The sequence below is a fragment of the Chrysochloris asiatica genome, unplaced genomic scaffold (assembly GCF_000296735.1).
Source record: "Chrysochloris asiatica unplaced genomic scaffold, ChrAsi1.0 scaffold00214, whole genome shotgun sequence".
Taxonomy (NCBI): Eukaryota; Metazoa; Chordata; class Mammalia; order Afrosoricida; family Chrysochloridae; genus Chrysochloris; species Chrysochloris asiatica.
This window is the reverse complement of record NW_006408732.1, coordinates 3,363,444-3,379,119: the sequence shown is the minus strand read 5'-3', so window position 1 is coordinate 3,379,119 and position 15,676 is coordinate 3,363,444. Positions and strand designations below refer to the sequence as shown.

The 15,676-nt window shown below is 39.6% G+C and overlaps 1 protein-coding gene across 1 annotated transcript in view; it reads left to right on the top strand.

The window, feature by feature from the left end:
• The window catches only part of ANXA3 (annexin A3), a 55,084-nt gene that overhangs the window by 27,539 nt on the left and 11,869 nt on the right, over positions 1-15,676 (top strand). Inside the window, exons 7-11 of the mRNA XM_006872901.1 lie at positions 2,093-2,149; positions 2,592-2,685; positions 4,613-4,708; positions 9,381-9,439; positions 12,071-12,193. Of these exons, the coding sequence (XP_006872963.1) occupies positions 2,093-2,149; positions 2,592-2,685; positions 4,613-4,708; positions 9,381-9,439; positions 12,071-12,193 (429 nt within the window). The remainder of the gene's footprint in view (positions 1-2,092; positions 2,150-2,591; positions 2,686-4,612; positions 4,709-9,380; positions 9,440-12,070; positions 12,194-15,676) is intronic.

Sequence of the window (15,676 nt, the reverse complement as noted above, 5' to 3'; positions counted from 1 at the left end):
TGAGGCTTCATATCTCACAGCATATTAGGAAATGTTCTAATAAGTCATCTGATGCAAAAGGATTATCATTCTTTTGTATTATGTTTGTCTCTGTTTCTTTGTTTCTGGACCTCAATAAATACCTCTTATGTTACGGTTTAAATTAAGTAGGGAGCATGATATAGAAGAATAATCTTCAGAGGTGTTCTCTCAGTCTCAGGATTAAGAAACAATATATATACATAAAATGGTTTGTTGCAAATTTATGATCACTACCTTAGAAGAGTTGCTAAATCAAGAGTTGCTCACATGCTTGTGAGCAAATGAAGCCACACCTCGCTGTCTCATTTTGGGAGGCTCAGGATTTCAGTAATAGAGGTGGGCAGGTCAAGGATGAGCTGTACTCACAGATATGTGTGTGAGAAGAAGTAATTTAAGCCATAGCTCACCAGCTTCTTTTAGTTGATTCACACAGCTCCTACAATCTCAACTATGGTGTCAGCCTCAGGGTTAAAACACTACTTGTTAAGACCAAAGCATGATGCCAGTGAGAAACAATTTACCCTAATTATGGTGTCAGTTGTTTTAGATGGTGAAAACCTTATGAAGGTTGAGCCCACATGCAGCGTTACTGCAGACGTCCATTATGTATAGGGACACAAGCACACTGTCCACCCATAGAGGGCAGTATAGAGTAGAACTTTAGCCAGCCATTAGACTCAAATAGAGCTGGAATCAGACACTTACTCGCTGTATGTACTTGGAAAAGTTCCCTTAAGCTTTAAAACTTTCATTTTCACATCCATAAATTTAAAATACTTGTACTAGCCTCTTAGAGCATTGTGAACATTAAAAGAGAGAAAGCATGGGAAATACTTAATATATTTTGTTGTTGTTAAGTGTCATTGAGACAGTTCCAACCCATAGTGACCCTGTAGAGGGTTTCCTAGGAGCAGCTGATGAACTAGAACCACCGCCCTTGTGGTTCAAACTGACTTTGCAGTCCAGCATATGGTGGTGGTGATGGTGTGCCGTGGAGTTGGTTCCGTACAGGGTTTCCAAGGCAGAAAGCCTTATCTTTGTCCCACAGAACTGCTGGTACTTTCAAACTAGCTAACCTTGAAGTTAGCAGAAAGCCTCATCTGTGTCCTGCAGAACCGCTGGTAGTTTCGAACTAGCTAACCTTGAAGTTAGCTCAACTTGTAACTACTGCGCTACCAGAGCTCCTTAGTCCAGCATATGTTGTTGTTATGTGCCATCATGTCATTTCCTACCCATAGCAACCTTTTACAGGGTTTCTGAGGCTGTAAATCTTTACGGGAGCAGAAAGCCTCATCTTTCTCCCACGGAGTGGCTGGTAGTTTCGAACTGCTGACCTTAAGGTTTGCAGCCCAATTCGTAACCACTACGCTACCAGAGCTCCTTAGTCCAGCATATAGGAAGTGGTTAATAACTGTTGGTAGTAGTAATTAGTAGTAGTAGTACCAAGGACTACTAGCACTTTTATTATGGAAGCAGAATATACAATGAAAAAAACATAAAAAAACAAACCAAGCAACAACACAAAAGAGAAATAAAACAAAAGAAACCATGCAAACATCAGACAGGCATACAAGCACCTGTATTTTTCAGTTTCAGAAATTTACCTTAAAAATGTTAGCCGCATGCTTCATTTGTCGACAATTCTCAAAAGAGTTCAGGCAATCATCTGTCTTTCTATAGTGTGCTGAAGCATTTGTACACCCACATCCTCATACAAGGGGACTTCAAAAAATTTGTGAAAAAATTCCATGATCTTTTAATTTCATTTTTCCATGAACTTTTGAAGCTCCCTTGTATAACTGCAGAGCCTTAGAGTTGGGATGGACTGAGGCCCAGAGAATTGTGTGATTTCCATAATTCCCATAATTAGAATCTAGAATGCCACCAATGGCGTTTGTGCTACATGGCCTTCACTGGAGAAAAACCTCTATAAGGGCCCTGCTGGTTGGCGTACTTTAAGCAGGTGAAGCCAGGTGTCTTTTAGTAACAATTGTGTTAACAGATTCATGAGTGAAGGTTAGAATCTTCTATCTTTAAGACAATTGCCCTTGTTTTCATCCTTTCTGTATAGGGCAGAAGAGATGAGAGTCTGAAAGTGGATGAACATCTGGCTAAAAAGGATGCCCAGGTCAGTAATAGAGCAAAGGATGTCTTCTTTAACTCTTCTTCTTGGTTTACATCTGTCGGGATACTACCAAGAAACCTACTGCCATCAAGTTGATGCTGACTCTTAGCAACGCTAAAGGACTGAATGAAACAGCTCCTTATGGTTCCCAAGAATGTAAATCTTGACAGGAACAAGCAGCCTGTACCTGTGTTTTGGAGGGACAGAATTCAACCCATACCAGCAGGGGATCCCCAACCCTCTGCTTTCTGCTTTCTCTAGTAGCAGGTTAGCATTCCCCTATCTTCCGCCGCGCCAACTCTCACATTTCTAGTCTTCAAAAAGTGAAAGAGTTACATAATAGGTTGATGTAAATCACCTATTCTTCATTCTGTTCCTCCAAAATACAGGGAGAGAGGAAATTATGTCCTTTTAAGAATAATCTCTCTCTACCCTTATCCAACAGCTTCTCTATAATGCTGGGGAGAAGAAATGGGGCACAGATGAAGATATATTCACTGAGATCCTGTGTTTAAGGAGCTTTCCTCAACTGAAGCTAAGTATGGACTTGATTCACTTCTTTCTTTCTTGTTTGTTTGGGTTTTTTTTTAAAACCACACTACATGATCATTTTTGAGAGGTTATTTTTTTTGGTCTGTTTCTTTGGGTTTTGTTTTGTTTTACAAATGGCTTGGTATTTAATATACAAAGCTCTAGAACAAGTTTAAAAATTGCAAAAATGGTTCTAATTTTATCCATAAACTGTTCAAGAAACAAAATGGGGAAAGTCAAGGTGGTACTCATGCATGTTCTTCCCTGGAAGCTAAGTGAATATATTCATCAAGAATCACGGGGGGCAGGAGAGGGACTGTGGCAGAGGGAGAGAAAAGGTGGTCCCCCGGGATAAGAGCAGAAAGGGAGTGTTTCTGTAGGGTGACAGTTTGGCCATCTCTTCTCAAGTTGGCCATTGTCTAGGAAATAAAGAAGCACTACTCAGAAGTTTCTGTTAATGCATTAATACTGATTAATTATAAAAGTAAGGAGCTCTGGTAGCATGGTGGTTACGAATCGGGCTGCGAATGTTAAGGTCAGCAGTTCGAAACTACCAGCTGTTGCGCGGGAGAAAGATGAGGCCTTCCGCTCCCATAAAGATTTACAGCCTCAGAAACCCTGTACAGGGTCGCTATGGGTCAGAATCGACTCAACAGCATTTAACAACAACAGCAACAACTATAAAGGTAAGTGAGTGGGAATAAGGGATTAAAAAAAAAAAAACCCTATAAAATATCTCTCTCATCATACCAACTTTTTGATCGAACTGCTAAGTACCTACCCCTTATTCACCCACACTGCATCTCCTGAGATGTTCTGGAAGCAACAGCACCAAAAGGCCCAGAACTCCAGCTACTGTGAACACCTCTGACTGGCTCCTAGGTGCTGGTCTAGAGACCAACCCCAGTGCAGGACTAAACTTAGGTCAAGTTCATGGACGAGTGAGGAGACAAAAACATAGTACTGGACTTCAATTCTGAAATTGCCTTTCTTTAATTTTTCCATTAAAATCACAATGATTTGATAAAATAATGCTGATAGCATATGACGTTGCTTGCCAATGAATCAATTCTGCCTCCTAGAGACCCTAACTGACTGAGTAGAAGTGGTTTCTAAGGAGCAGATCTCCAGGTCTTTTCTACCAAAGAGAAGCCAGTGTGTTCAAACCACAGATCTTTAAGTTAGTCATGAAATACTTACCCATTGAGCAACCAGAGCTCTTACAGACATGACCATTTTATTAAAGTCACAAAACCACACATCCTAGTTCCATCTCCAAAATTTTTCTTTTCAAAGTTTACTTGGAAATTTTTACTTAACTTTGCAAAATATGCCTGTATAGTTAGGTGACATACATATAGGGTTTATTTGTGAGTAAATAGGATCAAGAAATAGGATGCCTTCTGATAGGTTTCAAGTAGGTAATGCTGTCTTGGGGAATGGTTTACTCAGCACATACAACAATTTTGATTTCTTTAGCAGATAGGACACATTTTACAAATGATCACACTATGTATGGTTTCCCAGGTGCTAGGAGTCTTGGTGTGGCGCTGTGGGCTAATGTGTCAGACTGCAAAGTCGTTTGAACTGCAGAGTTGGTGGTTCAAGCTCAACAGCTGCTCCTTGGAAACCCTATAAGGGTCGCTATGGGTCAGAATCAACTCAACGGTACTTAACAAGTATTATTTTTAAGAAGTCCATATATCGAGATAAATTATCATTGACTTTATAACCTTTCAGTTACATAACTTTTCAGAAATGAAAAAATAAAAAGGAAACTTTTAGGCTCAACTTTGGGTGGTTTAGGGAAGAAGTTCTGAAGTTGCTCCTAAACAAGTTGATCTGCTGCATACCTAATCTAAATGGGAATACATACATTCAAGTGTGGTCGGCTGGCTGGGATGGTTTAAATATGTTTCTGGTACTGCTTTTTAGCATTTGATGAATATCGAAATATCAGCCAAAAGGACATTGAGGACAGCATAAAAGGAGAATTATCTGGGCATTTTGAAGACTTACTGCTGGCCATAGGTAAGCCTTTGAGCACTTAATAAACCAAAGTATTTTGCACTTGCTCTAAATCAACATCAAGGTAAGCACCTTTTATATAAGTATCCTGACTGATCCATCTTTCTGTCCCCTACATCCCCAGCACAGGCCATGGTACAGACAGTATGCTCAACAAATACTAAGTTGATACATGAAGAAATTATTTATATATATATAACTTTGCCTTTTATTTGTGTTTTGCTTATCATTGTGCTTATATTATAGTCTACTTAAGAACTCAATTTATTTCATTTCTGCTGACATTTTTATTGAGCTTCGTGGAAAAGTGAATCCTGAGCCAATTTGGTTATTCATCATATGTGGTTATTTTGGGACCATGTCAGTAACCTCCCAACATTAAAGCTGGGTCAGAGCTATAGGTCTCTTCTGCTTTGACTGTCTTAGTCAAAATGAAAGTAAGCTCCAGGCTGGATCATCCCCACATAAACTCTTCAGTTAACAAGCAGGTAATAACATGGCTTTATGAGGTCTCAGGTGTCTGTCCTTTAAGGCACCTGGACAGTATCATGTAATAAAGCTGCATTCAAAAGAAGGAGACATGATCCAATGACAAAACTTAGTAACTCAGGGTCAGGCAATAAAATCTTTTGTTAAGTCAAACAGTATTGGTCAGAATCCTAAAGCACCAGGGTATATAGGGAGGCTATTGGGATTACGACAGGCTTATACTCTATTAATGCAGGTGGCTTAATGGTTAAGTGCTTGTCTTCTGATAGAAAAATCAGCAGTTCTAATCCACTAGCTGCTCTTTGGGAGAAAAGACCTGGTGCACTAGCTGCTCTTTGGGAGAAAAGACCTGGTGATCTGTTTCTGTAAGAATTACACCCTAGAAGACTCAGTGGGGACAGTTCTAATCTGTTTTATAGGGTTGTTATGAGTCAGAATCCACTCCATGACACACAACAATAGTACCTATACAATTTGGGCCAGTCTGACATCTTCAAATTAAAAAAGGTATGTGACAAGGTTGTATTCTTTCACCATACTTATTCAACCTGTGTGCTGAGCAAATAATCCGAGAAGCTGGGTTCTATGAAGAAAAACATGGCATCAGGATTGGAGGAAGACTCATTAGCAACCTACGATATGCAGATGATACAACCTTGCTTGTTGAAAGCGAAGACCACTAAAAACATTTATTGATGAAGATCAAATAGCAAAGCCTTTGGTATGGATTATATCTCAATGTCAAGAAAACAAAAATCCTCACCACTGGACCATTAAACAACATTGTTATCAATGGAAAAAAGATTGAAGTTGTCAAGGACTTCATTCTTCTTGGATCAACTATCCACAGTCATGGAAGCAGCAGTCAAGAAATCAAACAACATTAGGCAAATCTGCTGCACAAGACCTTTTTTAAAGTGTTGAAGAGCAAAGATGCAGCTTGAGGACTAAGGTGCGCCTGACCCAAGCCATGGTATTTTCAGTCACCTCATATGCATGTGAAAGCTGGACAGTGAATAAGGAAGAACGTAGAAGAGTTGATGCCTTTGAGTTATGGTGTTAGAGAAGAATATTGAAATTGCCATGGACTGCCAAAACAACCAATAGATCCGTTTTGGAAGAAGTGCAGCCAGAGTGCTCCTTAGAAGCTAAGATGGCCAAACTTCGTCTCTCATACTTTGGACATATTGTCAGGAGGGACCAGTCACTGGAGAAGGATATCATGTTTGGTAAGGTGGAGGGTCAGAGAAAAAGAGGAAGACCCCCAAAGAGATGGATTGGCCAAGTGGCACATTGATGGACTCAAGCGTGGCATCAGTAGTGAGGTTGGCCCAGGATCGGGCAGTGTTTTGGTTTGCTGTACATAAAGTCACTATGGGTAGGTACCGACTCGATGGCACCTAACAACAATAACACCTTATCATTTCACCAATGAATTAATTACCCTTTGTAATTTGGTAAAAACTTACCTAGAATAACTGTAACTAATGGTAAACCCACTACCAGTGAGTCAATTCTGATTCATAACAATCCTGTATAGGGTTTCTGAGGCTGTAAATCTTTACAGGAGTAGAAAGCCTCAACTTTTCCCTGCAGAGCAGTGGGTGGGCTTGAACTGCTAACCTTATGATTAATAGTCAAGTGCTTATCCTACAGTACCACCAGGAATTCTTAACTAGAAGAATAGACATATATTAACTTGTGTGAAGGGAGAGAAAAAATGTGTGTGTGTGTATATATATATATATATGAGGGGGGCTTCAGAAAGTTCATGGAAAAATAGAATTGAAAGATAATGGGATTTTTTCACACACATTTTGAAGTTCCCTTGTAAATATATAACATTTAAAAATATTTCACCAATGAAAATTATTTCTAATATCTGTTATAATTATAAAACCTCGAATGAGCTACAGATAGCTGATACCTAGGAATAACTTTCTGTGGGGTGGACCCTGTGATGAATCTTTCATATCTTAGCATCACTGTAAGGTGAACCCATAATTAGGGTAATTCCAATGATACTTTTTAAAAGCTTACTATGTGCTAGGCACTGTGCTGAACTCTTCACAAATAATCAACTCATTTAAACCTCTTAACAATCATATGAACTAGGTGCTTTATTAGTCCCTTCATTTGAAAATGAAACAAATCAGTTACCATCTAGTCACTTCCAACTTATGGTGACCCCATGCGTGTCGAAGTAGAATTGTCGTCCATAAGGTTTTCTTTGGCTGGTTTTTGAGAATTAGATTACCAGGTCTTTCACAGTGCTGTCTGGGAAGATTGAAATTTTTCAGTTAGCAGCTGAGTGCATTAACCATTTGCACCACCCAAGGTTCACTTGGTAGAGCTGGTGAACCTGAACTTCAAAGAGATTAGGTTACTTTCCAAGGATACAAGGGGAGCACATGGTAGAACTGGAATTCTAACATAGGCAGTTGAGTTTCATCGTCAGTGTGCTTCCGTAAGACACATATAGAACACATAGTCTATACTGAAATCTTCTAAAGAAGATTGCAGAAAATATGCTGAGGAACAAGTATCCACAAGTTCCATGTCCCATTTTAAGTGCTAACTCCACACATGTGAGTTTTGTTCTATGTCTTCTACCAATCTATCATTGTATCGCTGGTCACAAAGATCAGTTGTTAATTGTGTTTTTAAGTGCTGTGGGGTTGGTTCCAGCTCAAAGAGACCCTGTATAGGGTTTCCAGCAAGCAACTGGTGGGTTCAAACCAGTGACCTTGTGGTTAGCAGTTTACTGCTTATCCTACAGCACCATACTAGGAATCCGGAATGGTCATTTCTTGTTAAGTGCCGTTGAGTTGGTTCTGACTCAGTGATTCTGTATAGGTTTCCAAGGAGCGACTGGTGAGCCTTCCACCCCCAACCTTGCAGTTCAAACCAGCTTTGCAGTCCAGCACATTAACCCATAGCATCATCTTTCTCCCACAGAGTGTCTGGTGGTTTAAACTTAGACTACCTTGAGGTTAGCAGCCTAACACTTAAGACCCCATTCCGCCAAGGCTTGTTTTCAGGTAAATTGTTAAGTGCCATCGAGTCTGTTCCAACCCGTAGTGACCCTGTATATTTCCAAGGGGTGGCTGTGAGCTTGAAATGCTGACCTTGCAGTCCTGTGCATTAACCCACAGTGCCACATCAAGAAAATTAGTTATTATCAATTTAAATGGTTAGTTTCCTTTCAAAGAACTTCATATGCAATATTGCATTCATGGTTTTCCCCCAGATTCCATGTGTGAATTTTTAATACAGTTCTCCTGTTATCTTCAAATCACTTAAATAAACCAAAAGCTTTTTAGCTTTCCTTAGGAGAGTCTATGAAGTCACTCTGAGAAAGCCACTTATTTTGTCCTGATCTCCAAACTCCATTATAAAATGCATCCTTTTTTTTTTTTTTTTTCTAAATCAGATTCCTCCCTACAGATTAGGTTTAAGATTATAAAAGTAATTGTGTTGCAGTAAATAGATTTGTTGCCCATAGAATTTGCTACACCTGACTTTCTTCACCTCATTTAAAGGATAATTAATTTATTCACCAATTTGCCCCTTTTCTCTATCTTGTTCTATTTTTGCTTTGTTATTTCAAAATAAAAACTGGAAAGTTTAAAGTATTTTTTGGATGACTGGATTTAGATTAAGGTGCTGTTCTAACGTCATTACTTTAACCAGTCCATAAACTCTAATCCATTCACTGAAGAGAAAGTCTTGCCACTGGAAAAATTGCTTTTAAATTGAACTCCAGTGCCCCTTCTTAGCTAATGAGTTATTTGAAGCAACATCTCTGCAGTCTTTAGACTCAAGTTATTCATCCGCAACCAAAGATGTTAAGAAAAGGAGCTACACCCCAGGGAGTTATCGATGCAAGCGTAGGTGTTCAGCCTGTCTGTGAGCTGCAGATGACTCAGGCACTGTGGGAGTGTCTTTGGCAGATACTTTCATTTTCCCTGTGGCTGAAGGTGATTATTGTGCTGAAATTCCTTGCAAAAGTGACGTTATAAGCTTTCAAATTCAGGTTAAGCACCCATTCTTTCATTCTAAGTAAAAGCCAGTAGTGAGAAGGAGGTAGACCCCTGAGGATTTCTTTGACATATTGCTATAGATTAACCCAATTTTTATTAAATGAAAGTAGACATTGTTTTTGTGTTGTTGTTTTTTTAAACAGTTCACTGTGCGAGGAACATGCCTGCCTTTTTGGCTGAAAGACTGCATCAGGCTTTGAAGGTTGGTCCATAAATGCCCTATGTATTCTTAGTTTCCCTCCAGACTGATGAAATTTCATATTTTCTGCTTTGATGAGTTTTCTTAGTGAATTTGTCTTACTAATTGCCTCTATAAGATTGATAGTAAGACATACAAAGGGACTTCAGAAAGTTTGTGGAAAAATGAAACTGAAAGATAATGGAATTTTCCCATGAACTTTTATGTATTTCAATATAGAGATAAGCACAGTGAAGTTTCCTCTACTTTACACTTGCTGCTGTCGTAAAGTGTCGTTGAGTCACTTTTGACTCAAAGTGACCCTGTGTAGGGTTTCCAAGGAGTGGCTGGTGAGTTTGAACTATCAACCTGTGGTTAGCAGTCCAGTGCTGATCCTACAGTGTCACATCAGGACTCTCACCTTACAGTAAGTGTAATAGGCAATGGACCTTATATTAGAATGCTAAATCTCAAACTTGACTCATTAGGTCCAGAGTTTATTTAAGCTGCTTGCTTAAAATAAACCAAGCTGTGTCAGTAGCCTTTATATGATATTGTGACCCTGTGTTTTCTTGTCTGTCTTTGCTGATTAATGGTGAGGCATGTTTTCTTGTATATCTTCAGGCCTTAGCAGGGTCTATCACATAGAAGATGGTAACCTGAACTTCTTTACCAGACATATCCTGTGGGAGATCCACAGGCACCTTCAAAATGAAGTCCTAAGTGAATATCCCCCGACCCCATACTTCCACTCCTAAATATCCTCACTCTGGGGTAAAGAATTTAGCTTTCCCCAAAGTGATTTGGTATTTGCCTTTGTTTTCTGAGAAATAACACTAAACCTTGGGGGATTTCTGGAGTAATTATGGTGCCTGTGTTATCTAGAGAACATCTGAGGGCTTGTGCTAACGAGTGGGAACTAGCTTGACCAGAAAGACCATTACATGGCCTGTTAACAGCTGATGTCAGGAAAGGAGGGGAACATGACTGAATCATATCCATGCAGTGAGTCCTGGTGTGGGTGGCACTGCCGGTTAATGTGCTGGACTGCAAAGTTGGTTTGAATTGCAAGTTCAGCAGTTCAAGCTCACCAGTCACTCCTTGGAAGCCCTGTATAGGGTCACTAGGAGTCGGGACTGACTTGGTGGCACTTAACTTGGCGTCCTAAATGTACCTGCCTTGCATCTATACATGGTTGGCTTCTTATCATCTTCTGGGTCTCTGTTCAAATCTTACTACCTGATAAGACTTTCCATGATTCCCTTAAACAACATGCAATGAGTCAAGCCCTTGTATGGCACTATAGGATCAGTACTGGACTGTTAACCTCAAGGTCAATGGTTCAAACCCCCTGACTGTTCCTTGGAAACCCCATATACAGTCGCTAGGAGTCGGAATGGACTTGACAACATTAAATGTTGTCAATCATTCTCCTCAATGTTATACATCATGTTGTTAGGTGCCATCAAGTAGGTTCTAACTCATAGCAACCCTATGTACAACAGAACAAAACACTGTCCTATCCTGCATCATGCTCCCAGTCATTGCTATCTTTGAGGCAACTGTTCCCGCCACTATATCATTTTGCCCCATTGAGGCTCGTCCTCTTTTTTACTGACCCTCTGTTCTACCAAGCATGATGTCTTTCAACTGGAACTGGTTCCTGTCAGTATCAGATAGATGTTGGGTGAAAGCAGATAATACCAGAAAGTTGCTTACCTTGGTTTTATTCACTATGCAAAGGCATTCAACTGTGTGGCTACACCATTAAATCTTGCCTTCCTCAGCATCTTTCAAGTCCATGCATCTTTTTCATCCTGATCGTCACTATTCTAGTTCAAGCCATCGTCATCTCTTTTTTTTGTTGCTGTAGTCCCGTATGTATGGGCCCCAAAGTCTCTAGTATTATTCACTTATCTTCATCCCACTCCTACTCTGCAATCTATTCCTCATACTACAGTCAAAGTAATCATTTGAAATCACAAATCAAATCTGATCTCAGTGCTCTCATGTTTAAAAGATTACAGTAGTCCTCCACACTTTGGGATGAAGTTAGAATTTAATTTCATGGTTTATAAGGTCTGACTCTTCCAGGCACATCTTTTGCTATTCCTCCTCATTGTTTATGTGTCTTGAATGTGGCATTCTCTGGTGCTCTAAACCTTCACACATGCTATTTCCTTTCATTGGAATATTCTCTCCTCTATGAATCATGCTTCTGCTTCCCCAGGTCTCAGATTAGAGGTTACTTTCCCAGGCAGGCCTTCTCTTTAATCCTCAGTCTAGTTTATATTTCCCCAGTCCATGTTCCCATAGCACCCAATATTTACCACAACCAAATTATCTTGTAGTAGTCTGCTTTCTTGCCTGTATCCTATACAAAATTGGAAGCTTGACAAAAGTATCTCATCTCTGTTTTTCAGCATTTAGATTATACTGGCATACTGTAGGTGCTTAATAAATAGTTCTTAAATAAGCAAATTATGAAGTTTGGTGCTAAATGAATGAAGAAAAGCTACTGTAGTTGAATAATGAAGTTTGGTGCTAAATGAATGAAGAAAAGCTACTGTAGTTGAATAATGTTTATGTACCATTCACTGTTTCTTATAAAAAATAGATCTTTATGTTTTTTGTATTGTGAATATTTCTTAACAGGGTGCAGGAACTGATGAATTTACTTTGAACAGAATAATGGTTTCCAGATCAGAAATTGACCTTTTGGACATTCGAGCGGAGTTCAAGAAGCATTACGGCTATTCACTATATTCAGCAATTAAAGTGAGTTTCCTCTTAAAAACAGCAAAGCGTATTTTGCCCCTCCCCACCTGTCCTCTTTTTCTCCTATTCCTTAAAACATCGAAGTATATGACTTATGTTTCTCTCTCCTTGTGCATTTTTGTGTGTGCTTTTCTGAGTCTAAAATAAAACGCACTGAGTTGGTTCTGACTCATATGGCCTACAGGATAGAGTAGGACTGCTCCATCGGGTTTCCAAGTCTGTAAATCTTGACAGGGCTCTTGGCATAGTGCTGCAGGATAAGCACTGGACTACTAACTGAAAGATCATGATTCAAACACACCAGCTACTCCTCAGAACTCCTATCCAGGGTCACTATGAGTCGGAATGGACTCAACAGTACTTAACAACAAATCTTTACAGAAGCATTCTGCCTCTGCAAGCATCCTTCCACAGAGCAGTTGGTAGAGTCCAACCCCCAGCCTTGCAGTTAGCAGCCAAGTGCTTAACCCATTGTGCTCCTAGGACTTCTTGAATTTAAAATAATAGCAGCAATATACCCATTAAAGATAGTAATACTTTTTCAGCTTTAAAATTTTAGACACATAATAGATCATTCAACATTCCCACGCCCCCTCGTGATGAACCTTTTCACTGACTTGTTTCTTTTTGGTAAAGTTACTGCATATGTTACATTACACAATTTACAATTGCAACAACATTCAACACATCAATAATAGCTATATAATCTTAAAATAATATTTTCTTGCTATGCTTCTCCTTCCCCCATTTATTTCAGCTTGTCTCCGTTAATATCAATATACAATCAATTTTCAGTAAGTTTACTTTGTACTTAATTCTTACAGTAAGTACAAATTTGTTTTTTTTTTTTTTTTGTCTGTCTGACTTAATTATGTTTATTCCTGGAAATTATATTTGTTCCTCATGATTGGCCATGTTATTGCATTTTGGGAAATTCTCCTCTCTCTACTGTACATATTTTTCCCATGTATAAAGATGAGAATTTATTTAATGATTTTGCCTTTCTATATGGAGTTCTCCCTTGAGTAATACTTGCAGAACTAGTCTGGTTGTGGTAAATTCACAGAACTTGTTTGTTTAGCAGTATCTTGATTTTCCCTTTGTTTTTGAATGACAGCTTTGCTGGATAAAGAATTGTCAGTTGTAAAATTTTTTTTTCCTTTCAGTATTTTATATATATTGCTCCATTGTCTTCTGGGCTCAGTTTCTCGGGAGAAATGTACACTGGTTCTTATGAAAGCCCCTTGGCTTGTTGTATTGTTATATTGCATTTTTCTCTTGCTGTTTTTGGTGTTTTCTCTTTGTCTTCGGTTCGCTAACTTCTTGTGTTGACAGTATCTCTTTTCTGTCCAGCTCTGGAAAACTCTTGCAGACTATCTCTTGGAAAATTGTTTGTATGCTGCTTGTGTTGTTGTCATGGTGCTCTGGGATCCCAGTAACTCTGATGCTAGCTTTCCTCACTGAATCTCACATTTCCTTACAGGTCTCTTTACCTTTTTATTTTCTCTTGTTTCTTTTGTGACTTGATACATTCATTTGTTTTTCTGGCTCTTTTGTTTCTTTGTGGTCTTCTGGTTCATTGATTCTGTTTTCCATCTGTTCAACTCTGTTGTTGAGTGTTTCTCTTGCTGTTTTATTCTTCAGTATCTGTAGTTGTCTCTCATTTATCTGATGTATTCAGTTTCTATATTGTCTTTCATTTCATTCCTCCATTTTGTTTCCTGAACTCCAGTAGTTTTTTTCTGTGTGTTTTTGCTTTCTTTAAATCCATTTGATACTAGTCTTAAAATTAACAATTCTTTGTATTATTCTAGTGTCCATAGACATGTCCCCACTTCTGACTTGTTCCTTCTACATGTATGATTTTATTTTTTGTTTAATTTGGGCTTTTTTACTCCAAATTTTATATTCTTATTTTTTGTGAGATAATTTTCTGATTAAACACACTGATAAAGGGGTCTAGTTCCTAGCTGACAACCTAAATGTTGGGACCTGCATGCACTCACCAGCTGTTCTATAGGACAAAGACATGACAGGCCCCCTCCACAGACACTCACAGCCCTAGGAACCCCATGGGCAGCTCCACACAGCTTCACATGGTTGTGTGAATCCAGATCCACCCAGTATCAGCAGGCTTGGCATCTTGCGCTGAGAACCAGTAGACTCTTAGCCTTAGTTTTTTTTTCTTTTCTTTTTTTTCCCATGCTGATTCAGGAATTCTGGATGCTTGGTCTGTGAAATTTAATATGCATGTGTAGGATGAGGGAGTTAGCTGTTCACAGATGCTGACATAAGTGGTGAGACCGAACTTTCCTGTGGCAGAGGAGGAGGGCTCTCTGTCTGGCTCCCATGGGAGCCCCTGCTCAGGCTCACCCACAGATTCTCACTGCAGGCTGTTTGCTCTGTGTGGCCCTGTCATGCTGCTGCCCTTACTGTTCTGTCCAGTCCTAGTGTCCATCCATCTTGAGCCGCATAAAATTCAATGGCACTCTCTCTTAGTGCCACAGTCTCCTTTCTCCTTATTGACCCCTCTTAATTACATGGCCTGTTCCCATGGTCACTTTAAAAAAAAAAAAAAAAATCAGGCTACAACCTCCTCAGATTAGCTCCTTTTCTGTGTTCCCTGTTTGAGGTGCTGGACAGCACCACCCCAAAATGACTGTGATGAATGAGCACTCGTGATGTAGTCAGAAGGTTCTCCTAGCCTCTGTATTTCCTCTGCCACTGGACTCCGCTCAGTTCTTCAGCACTTCAGTGCAGTCAGGAGTTCTGAAAATTCATTTGCTGCTTGTCTGTATTCACTGTAAGTAGGCTGGTTACTGGGAGAGTACGTGGGAATGTTTACTCATGTCACCGTCTTGCGGTGTCATTGGAATATACATGTTTCTTACTATGAATGAGATGAGCATAGTTTCATGTTCATGTAGTGGTTACGAATCGGGCTGCAAACCCTAAGGTCAGCAGTTCGAAACTACCATCTGTTCTGCAGGAGAAAGCTGAGGCTTTCTATTCCCGTAAAGATTTACAGTCTCAGAAACCCCGTACAGGGTCACCATGAGTTGGAACCAACTCCATGGCACATCACCACCACCGCCAAGTGCCACTCAAAGGAGCCTTAATAGTGTAGCAGGTTATGAATGGCTTGCTAACCGCCAAGTTGAACAGTCCTAATCTGCTAGCTGCTCCTTGGGAGAAAGGTGAGTCATTCTGCTCCCATAAAGATTTATAGCCTGGGAAACCCTATCCCAGGGTGCTGTGAGTTGGGGTTGACTTGACAGCATACAACTGCCACCACCATCAAGTGCCACTTGAATTTGGTTTTCTGCAATGTGTCTTTTTAATTCATTTCCCCATTCGTCTCTGAGAGGTTTCAAAAAAGTTCATGGAAAAATGGGATTAAAAGATGAGGAAATCTTTCCACCAAATTTTGAAACTCCTTTCCCCCTTATATTGACTTTTTGGTTAATTTCTAAGACCTCATCT